General features: G+C 39.6%; 1 protein-coding gene across 1 annotated transcript in view; it reads left to right on the forward strand.

Annotated features, from left to right (window-relative positions):
• The first annotated feature begins 856 nt into the window (after positions 1-856).
• Positions 857-15,575, forward strand: part of PPP2R2A (protein phosphatase 2 regulatory subunit Balpha) — a 39,710-nt gene continuing 24,991 nt past the window's right edge. Inside the window, exons 1-2 of the mRNA XM_009635788.2 lie at positions 857-908; positions 1,548-1,622. Of these exons, the coding sequence (XP_009634083.1) occupies positions 872-908; positions 1,548-1,622 (112 nt within the window). The 5' untranslated portion in view covers positions 857-871. The remainder of the gene's footprint in view (positions 909-1,547; positions 1,623-15,575) is intronic.

The raw sequence follows: 15,575 nt of genomic DNA on the forward strand, positions 1-15,575 counted from the left end.
AGCACGAGAGGCTGTATTAGGTTTGTGCTTTGCTTTTTTCCTTACCCCATATGCCCATGCTCCCCCCTCTTCTTTTTGTTTTAGTCGGGGGGGGGGGGGAAGTGCCAACTTGATTCAAGTAAATTGCATGAAAGATAGAATTTTAGCCTTAGGTAGAAAGAGCCATGGGTTTTCTTACAAGCTGGCCCCTTTAAACCGCTTCCATGGTGCCAGCCGCTAAATGGTGAGGTTGGGGAGAGGAAAGAAAATGGGTTGTTAACGGTTTGGGGGAATGGTGGAGAGAGGTGTGTGGCAAACCTTTCCAGTGTGTCTGCAGAAGGCACTTGGACATCTGTTGCATAGATGGGTGCTTGTATCTGCCTTCACCTTGGCAGGTTATGAAGCTTGCGTGTCTGTAGCACTTCAGAGGAGAAATTGAGGCAAGCAAAAAATGCAGACTGGATGCTGCTTGTATTCTAGCACTTCTCGTAACGTTGAGACGCTTGGTCTTTTTGGGAAAGGTTATTTTGGGGCTTCAGATTTCCCCATCTTTGACCCTTACCCCCCCTTAACTTAGCGTAGAAGAGGGAAGAAGTCCTTTCTGTATTCTTTGTTATTCCAAAAGCGATAACAGACCTCTGTATTAATGTGTAAAAGCCATCTGTTGCTCAGCCTCTTTGAATTGTATTGAGGAAAAGTTCCATTTTGACAGTGGCTTTAAAAAAAAAAAAAAAAAAAAAAAAAAGAGGCAGGCCCATTTCAGTCTCTTCCTGTATGTACTCAGCCCTGCAGTGATTTGCTCAGAATGAAATGCAAAAGAAATGGGTGGTGATTTTTTTGTGTGTTTTGGTGGCAGGGTTCAAATGAATCACTGCCTTCCGCCGAGGCAGTAATGTTCCTGAAGTTTTCTCTTCGATCCGTTTTCTATGGTAGTAGAACTTGTTAACATCAGATTGCTTGTTTGCTTTTCTGCTCGGATTTGCTGCTTTTTTTAAGGCTGATAATTGCTTTCGTTACTTCTGCGGAGAGACTCTAAAATTGTGGTAAAATTTTTTTTCTTTAGCCTTTAGTATGTAGGTTCAGTTCAATGTTTTTGTAAAAGGGGGAGATGAATAGCGTGCTTGGTTTATACTGAACGAAAGATTGAATTTTTCAGACAATGTACAGCTTTTTCTGATAGTTACGGTTTAAGTTGTGTTTGTAGAGGGTTCTGACTTCTAAAGTAGGAGGAAGCTTTGTGTGAAGTAAGATGTTCCTGCACTCTCATTTTAAATGCGCAGTTAAAGTTTTAAGTCCAGCCAGCTTTTGGTGCTGAAGGCTTTTATCACTCTTACTGCTTCTGCTTGCACTAGTTTTGACAAACATTGCATTGAACGCTGGCAAACCACTAATGACAAAAACAATATCTGTAAAGGAAAAAGGTGGGGAGGGGCAATTTGTAATTGTGCCGACAGCCTTGCTGAGGAAGTAGGCGTGTACAATGTTGTCTGAAATTTTCAGTTGGTGACTATTGTGTGCTCTTTCTCGTGCTGTGGGGGGGTCTCACTTTTTTTGATTGTGTTTTTTAGGAGCTGGAGGAGGAAATGACATTCAGTGGTGTTTTTCTCAGGTGAAAGGCGCTGTAGATGATGATGTAGCAGAAGGTAAGAGCGGCATTTTTATACTGAATGTTTTCTGACTTTTTAACTACTCGTTAAATGAGGAGATTGCGAATGCAGTCTTACTGTATGCAATTGAGCAAAGCAAATAGAGATTTAAGATGCATTCAGATACCCGGATTGAGGATTAAGCTATGGTTTGAGAGTACTGTTCTGTACACTGTTAAGAAGGGTTGGATTCAGGCTTCTTAAATATTTTGCTGGAATTGTTTTCTAAGATTGTTAGATTTTCCTGTCACTCAGCTTTTGGTTTGTGTTTTTTTCCTAATCTGCAAAACGGGGAATGTGATACTTACATTCCACAGGGAGGTGTTGTGAGAATTAATTAATGTTTGTACTCTTTGAAGATCTAAGTGCTAGATAAAGATCAAGTAATTTTCTCAAACTTTCCAGCTTCTATTAACCACAAGAGGAAGAAATCTGAATATTTGTGCATGCTTACTAAGTAAAGAGGGGTTTGTGTTTGAAATAATACTGGAAATTGCATAAAACTTCTCTAAGCTGGCAGTGACAAATGTCATCATATACTAAGATGGCTGCCTCTGATTGTGACTGCAAAAAATGTACTTGTTATTTTCTTTTACTTGGATTGGGAATCTTTAGAGGAATTGCACTTCTCTGTGTGGCTCAATCACTGTGCTGGAGAGCAAAATTTCATCTGTGATCTTTTTTTGGAAAAGTCCCACTGACTTCTACATTTCTTTGGCCAGAAAGTCCTGTTTGCACAACACGGCCTGTAAGATCGCGAGTTAAAATTTTTCTTTTGCAAGCAGTTGGCTTTGTCACTTAGGTAATTCTTAGGTTTTTTTCTTTTTTACATATCGTGAATGCTCTGACTTACAAGTAAGATTAATGTTGTATTTAGAAAAGCAGTAGCTACAGTTCCCGTAATTTTCCCATTTGAAGTGTGGTTCAAATTAACTTCCAAAGGCCAAAAAAATCAGTATGAAGTGACTTGTTCTTATTTATTTGCAGTATTTGGCACTTTCAAAGACTCGTGTCCTTTACAAGCTGAAAGATGGCTGATGGAAACAAGAAAGCTGTAACAATTTTTTTAAAGTTTAATTTTAAATTCTTCAGGAAATACATTTTTAAAGCTTGAACTCAAAATTAGTTAAATGTAGTATAATTTTTTTCGCCAGCAGCCCTTAAATTCTGTAACCTTTATTTTAATTACATACCAAACTAAATCCTTATGTAAGTACAAATATCGAAGAAGTTTTGGTTGTGTGGGAAGTGCTTGCAAATTGAAACAGGCAAGTTGACACGCAAGGAGTGATGATAAGTTGTGAATGTGTGTGTATATATGGTAAAGTGGCTTTTACAGAGAGGTGGAAAGGCAGAAATCAGTAAATAGTCTGTCTTTAACTTCCTTAGCTGCTCTGAAGCATTGTATTTCACGTGACGGAGGATGACTTGCTAGCCTTCCTGACAGGTTAACAGCTGTACCCTGTGTTGCTGGAGTCGTAGTGGGTGGAGTTCAGGGAAGTTCACTGTAAGTGAATTAACTAGCTTCAGTTTCAGCAAGCCAGTCCGGATGGTTTCCAAAAAATTGTAAGAATGTCCAATTTTGATTTTATGGAAGATGTAGCCTTCTGATTTTGTGACCCAAAGAGCAAAGAGAAGTTTGGTTTCATTGTCAGCTATAAGCATCAATATACTGCAAGACATGCTGAAATTTAAATGCCTAGATCCTGGAGTGAGGTCCCGAGGTTCCTATTATACTTGGTTGTAATGAATTTGTTCAGCTGAAATTCTCCTCTTTCTGTATAGTTCCCACAATTCATGCTGGAAACTTTTGAAAGCCGGCTGTCTAATCAAAGAGCAAGTTTAGCTTCCATGCTATCCCTCGAGTTCTTGTTATGCTTTGGAATGTCCCCCTGTGATACTGTTAGAAGGGTTAATAATGTCTCAAGCTGGTCACATTTTTCCTTTTATTAGCTGTACTTCTGGCTTTAAGGTTCACTTTAATGAAACAGAGCCTCGTGTGGTTCTTGCAAAAATGGGAACAGCAGCTTTGCATGCTTCTGGTCCTCCTTCAAAACACCCAAGGACAGGTTGGCAGTGGCTCTAAGTCTAGTCTGAGGACCTTTTTTCCCCTCCCTGCCTTTCTGTCTGTTTATTTGTGGCAGGCACCAGGGTGAAAGTGAAATAAAATCTTGCTGTCTGAAATGTAAATGATTGTTTAACCACTGTGGTCTGCACACTAAGAAGTATGGACTCTAACCATGTCTGTGACTGAGGACAGTGTCAATTTGTGTAGGGTAGTACCTAGGGTATGGATTTTTGTTCTTTGAATGGCTTTAGAGCTCAAATTTTAAAAATTAACCTCTGTTGTGAATTCCGAAAATTCACTAAAAACGAAGAAAACAAATCTGAAAGAAATGGGAGGTTTCACTTTGTTTTCTTCCTATTCATAATAGAATATTGCAATATTTATATCGGAAAGCTAGCTTAAACTAAACCAATAGACGTGTTGACCATGAAAACTGCGTCCATTTAATTGTATTAATCAGTAGAATGCAAACCCAGTGGTCTCTCTACAATGTTGCCTATAAAACAGGCCAATGGAGCACGACACTTTTAATACAGTAAGAGTGGCAGCAACTTTAAAAAGCTTGCTAAGAGTCCTAGTACGTAGCTTCCAGTAGATTTGAGGTCAGATCTGACCTTGTAGCCTTCACATCATACGTATAACCTATAATTCTTTAGATACTTAGGCGAGAATGGCTGTCTATTACAAAGTCAATATTTGGTGGCTTTGATGGCTGAAACATGAACTCTGATGCATACAGTTTTTAATTTTCTGGCTTTCTAAGCACTCTGTGATAGATGGATGTGACAGTGTTTCTTTTAGAGCTAATGAGAGGGTAGGAGGGGAAAGAAGGGGGAAAGATGTTTCTAAAGCTTGAGGAAAGAAGATGGCACTGAGTTTGTATCTGGAGCCCGCCTGTGCCGTTCTGCTGTGGCAAAGCTTTTCTAGTTTGAGGAACATGGATGTGCGAGGAGCAGAGAACTAGCCTCTCTTTGCTTGGCATGTATGGAATCTATCCTTGGTTGTAAGCTGTGGCCTGGCCTTATCAGATCACAATGTTAAGCATAGAAATCGGGTTATAAATTGAAATCTGACCGTCAGCTTCATTATAATGGGGGTCCTTAATTTTAACTGATGGCAAAAGTTTGCCTTTGATTTTAGCACTACCTAAGGGCAAGGGTGTTGTAGCTTGTGCTGCCTCCGTTTCTCAAATAGCTGATTCTCTGCTCAACAGAAGCTTTCCTTCCTTCTTAATTTTATATTTGTCTTGCTTGTGCCCAATCCTTCGATATATCTGTGCTTGGCTTGTTCTGTGTGCTCTGGAGAATCCAGAGCCAGGACATTAGATTAGACAGGACTTCTCCAGTGGAGAGCACAGTGTCGTTGTCCTTGATGGGTTCAATGATCAGGTTATCGAAAGCATCTGTGGTGCATGGGTTTTTTTCTTTTGTGCCATCACTGTTTTCAGTGCAAGTAAGACTTAAATGTCCGGAAATACTCAAGAGCAGACATACTGTGTTTTCTTAGTGGAAGTTTCCTTCATGGGAATGATAATAGAAAAGGATTACAAAGATTTTTCTGCAGCAGGCTTCAATGTTTTGGGACCTGTTTTTACTCTTCTGCTGTTATGTTCTCCAGGCTGGGCATAATGGCAGCTCCAGTTGGAAACAACTAAGAAGAGTGAGTTTAAACTGTCTCCGAAAACTAGACACTTGCTTAATGGAATGAGTTCGTACTTCAGAACAAATTAAGTCAAATTTGTTTAATTACTTGGCAGAAGAAAAAGAGTCAAGCTGCTGTATCTAAATGTTCTTTCAAGTGCAGTCCAAAGATACGTAAAAGTCTGATAGTCTGGTTCCAAGGCTGGCAGCCAGGAACTTAAGTCCTAAGCTTTAACCCTGAGTGATTACCGCTCATCTTTGACAAGTTGTTTTAACTGTTTCGTGCCCAAATTGTCTCTGAAACAACTGGAATGTCTGCTATGAGTGCTGATACTGGCTTAATTTTAAAGTCTGATGCTTAACCGTTCTGTGCTGATTTGTTAATAATTATGACTTGTTTCGTGCCCTCTTCTATAGGCAAAACGTTGCTGTAGGCTGTTTCAGTTTGTGCAGGTGATGAACAGATGAAGTCTCTTACATCTCTATCCCTAGCCAGCTCATGTGTGTGGTCAGAGATATAAACAAGATTTGACTTTCCTCTTGTTCAGGAGTGCTTCCTGTATTTGATTTTAGGTATGTCAGATCTTTCAAGTGTAGTTTCATGTTTATTTTTGGCAGGCTTCAAAATTGCAGAGCAGCTATGGGAACTGTTGTTGCTTCAGTAATGGTAGTTTGTAGTGCACAAAAATAGTTATCTCCAGAGTAAGCAAAATTGTAGCCAGGAACGAGGACTGCTGTAAAAAGCAGTTTACCACCATCTGGAGCTCACCATCTTCTCTTGCCTTACCAGAAAGCTTTCTCTTTGTCAAGTAATATGTATCTGTAGTAGTGGGTTAGAGCTGCTGAGCCTCCTTCAGAAAGTTGGTTAGCTCTGTCCGACCAGACCGTTGCTCCTGGTGGCACATCTGGTTCTGTAGGCTTACCAACAGTTGACTAATAGGGACCTATAGCTTGCGGATGGAGGGATGTTGCTGGGATCAGCTGGGAAGAAGGGCAGGAGTCACAGAAGAGAAAGTGGCATTATTGTAGAGGTCACTGATGGGCTTTTTTAATGGGAATTGATGGAATAGGAGGGGAAGAAAAATTTTCAGAGGAAATTGCAAAGGTGTGAGAGGTTGTGATAATAATGCTGAAGAAAGATTGGGGTACAGTTGTTGAAGGGAGCTTAACTTGGGTTTTTGAGAGCTGTGGTTACGTTCTGTATGCTCGCAAGGTAACATTAGTTAGAAGGAGCAAGGACTAGCAATCGGTTTGTTTTTAAGGGGTAATTTGAAATACGGTACAGATAAATAGAAAGACCCATGGTTCTAGTCCTATTCTGTATTCCTATGTCCCCTTCTGTATTTTAGCTCTTTTATCTTCAGCCATTTGTAGAACGAATGACTGAATCTAGAGAGAGAAATAGGCTACTGTGTTCTAGGAACTGCTGGTCTAGATTGACTAAAGCGTGCATTTAAAGTGCAAAGTCCCCCCAAACAAAGAGCATTTAGCAAACAGCTAAATAGTAAGTGGCTGTTCAGCTTCCTAGAAGTTATTCAGTACTCTCTCTTGACACGGGTTTGGTAGCTAGGGCACTTCAGCTTGTCAGTCATGCTGACCAGTATTGTTCCGTTACTTCTGTGATGCTTTGCTGTTCTTGGAATCTTTTTAGCTTAAAACAAAACTTAGTTGGAAGAAGGAGTGGGGGTTTTGTGTCGTAAATGCGATGGTTATAGCGCTCGAGCTGTCAGACTCCAACAGTGTAAATGAATGCAACTTGGCTATCAGTGGCAATCCTGGTGGATTACAACTCTTGAAGGGTTTTGTGAAACTTCATAGCTTTTTATTTTAAAGGTGCTACCTAAATGAGTCTGGTTTGGGTGTTTGTACCCTAGAAATGGTTTTCTGTGGTAGCTGTAGCTTCATAGAATGTGTTTTGGGAGAAGTAAAATGAAGAATAAAACTCGTAGTGGATGCAATGCTGAAGTAAGAGTTAAGAGCTGGGTGTTCCTAGCTGTACTGTCTGCTTTTTTTTTTTTTTGGCCCCCCCCCTTCTTCTTTCTGTTCTCTTCTGACTTGCCTATTTAGGCCATGGCTACATGTTTGGCAGCATTTCTGCTTAAAGAGGCACTCCTTCCCACTTCGCTGGCACAAGTGTTCATCTAACTGCACAATGAACTTGTCTGGGAAGCTGATCCAGCTGAAAAATACTTAAAAATGTGGTTTTGACGGGATTATTTTTCGGCTGAATTGAACCCTGATCTGGTTCTCAGTGCTCTGTGTGTGCTTGTGCCAGTGTGGCATGGAGAGTGATCAAGTGGCTCGAAGGAACACAAGGAACTCTGGAAGAGGGTTGGTCTCTTCATAGGACTTTATGTACAATCAACACAAGACCCTGATCTCTTAAGTGCTATGCTACAAATGATAAAATAATCTGATAAAAAAGGACTTTAAACCTTTGCTGTTCAAGATACATACTTTGAACACGTGCTGTCTGAAGGTCAGCAATAGAATATATCTACTACTGATACTGTAACAGTAATCTTAAGAGACTGATCTAAAATATGGGCCAAATAAAATAGTTGAACCTTTGCTACGGTGCACTAATGCTTGACAGAGATCCTGCATCACTGATCGTCATCATCTTTTAGATGAAAAGACTGAAGTTGGTCCAAGCCTGTGCTGCTATTGAAAACAAATGGACCTGGAGAATTTTACTGGGTTACATTGCAGACAAATCCAATCCCTGAATTTAAGGCTGCCTGGATGTGCAAACACTAGAGGTGTAAAGAAAGGGCAATGAAAACCCATGCACGAGGGCAGGTGGAGAGTGCAGAACTACATTTGGTAGCAGCACGGATCTGGGTAGGTATGAGCCAGCTGTCAAACCGCTGTGCAGCGTGCCAGTTCTAGATCTTTTTGAAATGAGGTATCACCTACACATGCACAGACACACAGGGGCACCCCCACACAATATCATTTATCGCTATGTTGTAAATAATCTTTTTGACATTTTTCTGCAGCAAAAGTAGTATGCGTGGAATAGGTTTTCTGCCTTCAGTGTCCACACGAGCAGTATGAGGAAATGATATTTGTTCAGCATTATTAAAAGCTCTGCTAGTAAAAAGAGCTGTGCTAATATCAGTACAGTTTTGTTTCTTGGAAGTTGTTCTAGAGAAGAACACCGCTTAATTGGGAGATGGATTACTTACTGATTGCTTTACTGTAAAGCACTTTAAAAAGATAATCTGACAAATGATAATCTCTCTTATCGTGTCTTATCGCTCTTAATATGATTTGAAAAATTGATCCCTTGTTTGGGGGTTTGACTTCACCTAAACTAATGTATTGTCTCGCCTTTAGATGCAGTGGAATTAGGCCTTCTTTGTTCTAGATGCTGTTTAAATGAGCATACTGTACCTCCTGTAGTAAAAACATCAATTACTGATGGTACCAAATTAAGCCTATTATTTGTTCTTTCCTCTTTAGGAAACACTCTGCTCCCAAAGCAATTTCATTAATATAAGATGCTTTTATAACTGCCTTGAGGGTATTTTCCAGACCTTTTTTCATATTTTCAGTGCTCTATAATATGCAGTGCCATAACTATGTCTACAATATTTTTAGTATGGAGCGAAAAGTTTTGCAGAATAAGTCAGTGTTCAGTAATTATGTGAAACTGAGGTTTACCCTTCTTAAAAAAATGATTGAAATGAAAACGATTGAAATGACTTAAAAGTCCTGGCGTAGGTAGGCACTATGCTGTGCATGTGAACAACAGTTACCGGGTTTCTATGAAAATCAAATCGGAGAAATACAGGAAGTATGATACTTGATCCAAACCAATTTAGTTAGAAGCAGCGGTGGATGTTATAGTCAAAATAACTATACCTGGGCAGTTTTCTAGATTCTAAACTTCAGTGGCATATATGTAATTATAGCTCTGTTACATTGCTTTATAGCTCAGTTACGCTCTTAAAGCATGCGCTGGCTAAACGCTACTTTTGTTGGGTTAGTATGCAAGTAAGCTCAAAATAGAAAGGACCTTGTCATTCTTTTGTGCTGTTACATGAACCTTCCTGAAAATGGGGGAAGCCTCAAAAGGTGCCTTGTCTTAAGAGGTAAAGTATTGGTACTTTGTGTGCGTGTGCACTTGTTAATGATTGTGTGTAGCAGGACTTCCTTTGCTGGACGTACTGTTACTCGCGTTCTGGCTCCCCAAGCAGGCCTGCTTCAGGACGTTGCTCTGGGCAGCAGGCAGTGTTACGTGATGGTGGTCTTGCCTTGTTTTCTTCTGAGACTGGAAGGTTTTGGGTTGTTACATTTGCCTTTAAAATAAAGATGCTGGCTAACGAGACATCAGGTAGGGTGTTGCTACTATGAGTTGATAATATTACTGAAAATAATTATTTGACATTTATGTGCATGGCTGTAATTCTGTTACAGAAACAGAAGTGGCTGCAAGCTTCTCTCTTCTAACTTACCATGCTTTTGTTAATCACTGGAGGAGAAGTTATTAATTTGGTCAGCCATTCTTTATAAAAATGTATTTTCCTCTTAACGATCCACAAGTGATAGCACCATTAAGGAAACCACTGTATTTAGGTCACATGTTAAACCCCTTAGGCAGTTATGCTTGCATCTAATTTTGGAAGAAAATTTTAGGGTCAGGAAAAGAAGGTTTAAAAGAATTGTATTGTAAGAAAGATTGATTTCCCAGGTATGTGGAATGCATTTTGTGTGGAAATGTTTCTCTTTGCAGTTCTTAAATTAATGCTGTGGGAATAATGTGATCTCCAAACACACGCAGTTGGCGCTTAATGTTTTTGAGAAGTTTAGAAAAGATAATTGCATATGTTCAGGAACGGTTAAGGTAATTGAGACTTCAGACTATAGCTGCTTATTTAAAATTTGGAATGATTTCTAATATATTCTTGTCTGTTAAATGCTAGTAGCTGTATTTTCCTTTTTCCCTGATGAACATAGGAAGTATTCCAGGGACCGCTCTTTGATTCTTAAAAGTAGTGGTTTCAGCTGGCCTTTTTCCTGTTAGAAGATGATTGGCAGAAATTCTGACCGATGTGTGTTTGTGTATTATAAATGTAGTCTGAAGGACTTTTTTCAAGTAACTTAAAATGTTAAAGTAAATCGCTCCAGCAGACGAGCGAGGTACTAACAGTAGTAAATCTTTAGCTTCAACTCTCATAAATATATAATAAATGTCAAAGACACTTGTTTGAGAGGTCCTGGACTCTTTTCCAATGGAATTACTTGACAAAAACCTAACTTCTCAGGTACTGTTCTTGGTGTATTGTGTAAGCATTCATTTATAGAAACATTGGAGATAATAAAAAAACCCCCACAAAAAATCTTGAATTATCTTTTAATAATTGCCATGTTCAGCTTATTTTGGAGTGAAGCGTGGCCTTGGTATGGAGAGAGGAGTTAGAATTCTAATTGCATCCTGACTTGTCTGTAGGGTCGTCGTCACTTCAAGTAGCTGCTGCTTCTGAAAGGGGTGATCCTTCCTTGTGCCTTCACCGCTTGCCGCTCTGAGCGGACTCAGATGTTCACTTAGCTGCAGAGCGAGGGCTTCGGGGAAACCGACCTGAATGAAAATAACGTGTCTTGGATTATTTGCTATCTGATTAATTTTATCCTGAGTTAGCTTCCCCAGACTGATTTGTCAAACAGTAACAAATGTTTGTTTTGGAATAGGTAGTGGTGCTACAGGAATGGGACGAGATGTGAGAGGTGAAGGGATGGCTTGCTGCTTTGGCAGATAGGACAGTGGTTTTAAGGCAACATGCGAAGCTATGGCACTGTGAACAACTTGCTCAGCCTCTTCCTCAGCCTTTCCATGCTTCCAGTTGATATGTGCTTGCTCATAGACATGGAAAACTCTCAGTGAATTGAGATTCATGTTTGAGGACACCTCTTCTAAAAGATCAATGTGAACAAACAGCAATTGAAGTTGAAGGCCGCAAACTTTTTCATTATATAGTCTGGCAGTGTGAAAATGGCACTGCTTTACAGAGGTAACAGCGAAGTGATCATAAGCTATTTTAGTGGAATGTGAAACTGGCAGGACCAAAATTTTAAAACTTTCTATATAGTCCTTCTGCCTTTCCTCAGTCTGTTCCTATCACAGCTTCATATTCTTGTTTTGCTTTTTTATGTTGGTGGTGGGTTTTTTTTTTTAGCTGAATCTTACTTTTTTCTTTTTGTTTTCAATCCATATCTGGGATCTTTTGTTTTACTCCAGACCCTTTTGGAATGATAACCCGCTCTTGAAAGTGGTGGGGGCTGGTAACATACCAGTTCTGTTACTGGAGCAGAGCACATGCTGTGCCTAACCCAGCAACTTTGTCTCTGACAATACTTAGAAGCCTCAGAGGAAAGTGCAGTGGGAAGATGGCATTTAAAACAAAACCAAAAAACCCACTCGGGAGATTCTGCGTATCAGGTTGTTGGCTCCCTGGAGCTTGTGGATTCTTTTCCTTCATCTGACCTGAAGAAGCTCAAACCAAACCTGGGAATAACAGACATCTACTCATTTCTGTAGCATTCTCCTCTTTCTGATGTTGCAGAAAATCAGGGAAGTGTGTTCTAAATTGCCATCTACAACTGTGCTACTAGGTCATCTCTGTTCCGCTGCTCAGTGTTCCTGCACGAGGGTTATTAAGTGTGCGTGTGGTTAGAAAAAACCGGCACAACCAAGTGATTGCATCCTGTGTAGGAGCACTTCTGGCTTAATCTTCCCCTCTTGCTGGTTGCTGTCACTTTGAAGAAGTCTTCAAGAGAAGATGGTGTACACAGCCCTCTTTGGTCTTGTGAGCTTGTTTATGTTTATGCTGACATCATTTTTCCAGAAGTTCTACAATTAACTAACATTCAAGTGCAAGTTGTTTGGCACCCTCCAATTCATGTTCCTTCTATACAGTGTCTTTTGACTGAGGCTCAAGTTTCTTACAGATCTGTTACTACTCTTCTACTTTGTACCAAGTTTAAAATTTAGATTTAAATTTAATTACCCTGGAGGGGGTGGGATTGACAAAAAGGAAGATTAGAAATGGAGATTGGTGAAAGTAATCATCCAGAGTTGTTTCATCTGGAAGGTCACAAAGTCATTTTAACCCTTCCATGCTTTGTTTTCCCTATCTGTAAGATGTGCCTGTTTCCCCAAATGAAGTTCCAAAACTTTTAAAATTTTTCGCAAGGAACTTTGAGATCCTTGCAGGACAGCAATGCTACTAAATAATCCCTGTGTTGTTTTCAGCTGTTACGCAACTCTTCTAAAATCCAAATGAAAGATCCTAATCTCTAGATAATCTAGAGAAGATATGTAAAATAATTAACTTAAAAATACAGGTCAGTATTTTGCTCAGATCAGTAGACTATATATATATTTTTAAGATGAGTTATAAATAGAAGTGTTTGCCTTACAGAGTTTTCAAGACTTGCAGATTACGGTTTGCATCATTTAAGGAAGTAAGTGTTAAGAATCTCTGAAAGTCCAGGCCAGAAACTTGTAATGGCCTCCTTAATAAATTTTTTTTAAGAAGCTGAGGCATGTGTGCTTGGGCCAGAATAGAAACATAGGAAAATACTTGCCAAGTGGGGGGGGGGGAAGAGGAGGCAACTGATAAAGGGAAGACTTTTTTCAGGTTCTAAGCGCCACTAAAAAAAGCATTAGGTATTAAAATGAACTGATAAAGGAGTGAATGCCCACAATGAGTGAAGTAATCAGAAATTTTTATTCCACGGTCACTTAATAGTCAGAGCTGTGTATTCATCTCTGCTGGAAACTTCAGCTGTACTTGTGACCTTCACAGGCGCTGTGCTGTCCGGCAGGCTGCCTGAAATGCATTTAGTGTGTGCCTCCCATGCTCCTTCCCTCCTCCCCTCCCTCCTGTCTGGTATGGTAGGTAAGAGTGATTTTTGCTTTCATTTTCCTTCCTTAGAAGGAGGCACTTTAAAGGTTGTCTGAGGTACAATGGTCTCTTGCGTTCTACGCATGAAGATTAGAAGTCTTGGAAATATTTGGCCTTCGCTTTTGCACCTGAAGTAAAAGCTTTGATCAAAGAATGTATGAGAAGAGTCTGAAACAGCGTGGTAGTTTCTAGGAGTTGTTTTTTATATCTACAACAGAAATGCACACCAAGTCACGGAATTCTAGTAGCTGATTTTGAAAGGCATTGCCAAAGTATGGTATTTTTTCTAAAATACTGCTACTAATTTTTAACTTGCAGTATGTGTTTTGGAATGGCTTCAGCAAAAAGAGAAAATCAGGATATTCCAGTGCTCTTAGTCTGTAGCATTCTCAGTGGCAAATCAAGAAAGGCATTGCCTAAAGGCTTCTGTTATGCGCATGCAAAACAATAGCACAGTATGTGATTTCCAAATATATTGTTATTTGCAAACAGAAAACTAACCACTGGCTTTTCTGTGCTGTGCAGCCTATTGAAATTCTGGCTGTGATTCCAGCAGAGATTTTTCCATAAATAGCTCTGTACTACTTTGGAACACAAACAAGCCTCTGAAAAGATCTGAAGTAAGGCCCTGCCCCTGAAGGAAGGGACTGCTCAGCCTATGTTGCTAGTGTGTACTTCGTACAGATGCTATGGTGGATGAGGAATGTTTCTTCAGGGGGTGTGTGTGGGGGGGGGGGGTGTGCGGGGGGATTGGGAGGGATGCAAATTAATTTCAAGGACTTACGAATCGCCTGGCTTGAGCATAAAAAAAGGATAAAAAAATGATAATAAATGATAATAAAAAAAGATAATAAAAATGAACAAATGTGAGCGGAAGTAGGTACGTTTCCCTTTTAGTATTGAAGTTTGTGTTTTGTTTTTTTTTTTAATTAAAGCTATTAGGTAATGACTTCAGGCGTTAGATAATGGCTCAAGTAAATAAAACTTGAAATAGAAATAATTTATTCCTTCAATAAACAGACATCCAAATTAAAGCATCTTTTTAAAATGTTTGCTGATTGGATGTTTGGTTATGTGAATTAATACACAGCTGATTTTTGTAGTGCCAGTTTTTCAGTGCTATGTAGGTGAACATCCTCTTGAATAAATAATACAGGGGCAGCTTCCATGTGGATATGTTCAGCTATAATTGGTGTAAGCTATCTTGAGTAAGGTAATTTGTAGTCTTGAGGAGAAGCTTGTAAACATTCTGTGAATTAGACCAAGAGGTAAGTACTCTGTGATTTGTCTAGTTCACAGGGCTGGTTTTCTGCTAGTCCTGTTGCTACTAAATATTTTTTTAATGAAGCAGAAGTCCCCTTTTAAAGGGAATCTAAGAGCATGAAAATAACTGGCATTTGTAAAATCCCTGCTCTTGAGTGGTAGGCTCTTCAGTGTCCTTCTCAGCCCCTGGTTATCAAACAAATGTGTTGCTCAGCTGTCACAACACCGATGAGGATGGTATCACGGAGAATAGGGCTGAGAGGACCTTGGGAGCTCGTTAGTATGTTCTCTAAATGCAAATCTTCCAATGATACCTGTTATTCCTGTTGAATGTTTGTTAAAAAACCTTCATCTGTGGAGATTCTACAGTCTCAGAAGCATGTGTTTGGGAGCTTAGCTACCCGTAGTCCTGAATAACTTTTTCCATAATGTTCAAAATCACTTTTGGTGAAGGAGCACCTAAAAATTGGGTGTGGGGATTGCGCACTGGCCTTGAATGGAAATTAGCCCTGATACCCATACAAGGCAGTGACTTCGTGAGATTAACTGGATATAACTTAGTGGGAAGAACAGCTTAACTGTTGACACTTTTTTCTTTTTTATGGCCTAGATGGTACTTCTGAGCACGTTGAGAAATTTTTTTTTCCCCCCCCAAGAACATTGTTTTTGGCTCCTAGGCATATGGAGAACAGTTCCCTAAGATGGAAGCATAAATAAAACAGCTAGGCAATACAGCAAAGCACTTCTACAAGGGGTAATTAGCCTGTTTTTTGAAAAATAGATACATTGCTGACATGTTATCACGGTGAGAAGAAATAAAGCTTGAATAAAACTTAGTTTAATTCTTCTAATGCATTTTTGGGAATCCTCATACTATGTATAACTTGCATTTCATAGCGCCTCTTACGAGAATTACGGAGTGCTTCTGTATAAGCATTGTGTATAAAACCTGAAGGAGCCTAGTGAGTATGTAGTACTGCGACTTAAATCTAAGAATACGGGTTTTCCCGAGAGCAGTGCCTTGAGGTGGAGTTCTGTCTCATGAATCTTCACTCTGCATATGGTT

Source organism: Egretta garzetta, unplaced genomic scaffold, assembly GCF_000687185.1.
Source record: "Egretta garzetta isolate BGI_Z169 unplaced genomic scaffold, ASM68718v1 scaffold233, whole genome shotgun sequence".
Classification (NCBI taxonomy): domain Eukaryota; kingdom Metazoa; phylum Chordata; class Aves; order Pelecaniformes; family Ardeidae; genus Egretta; species Egretta garzetta.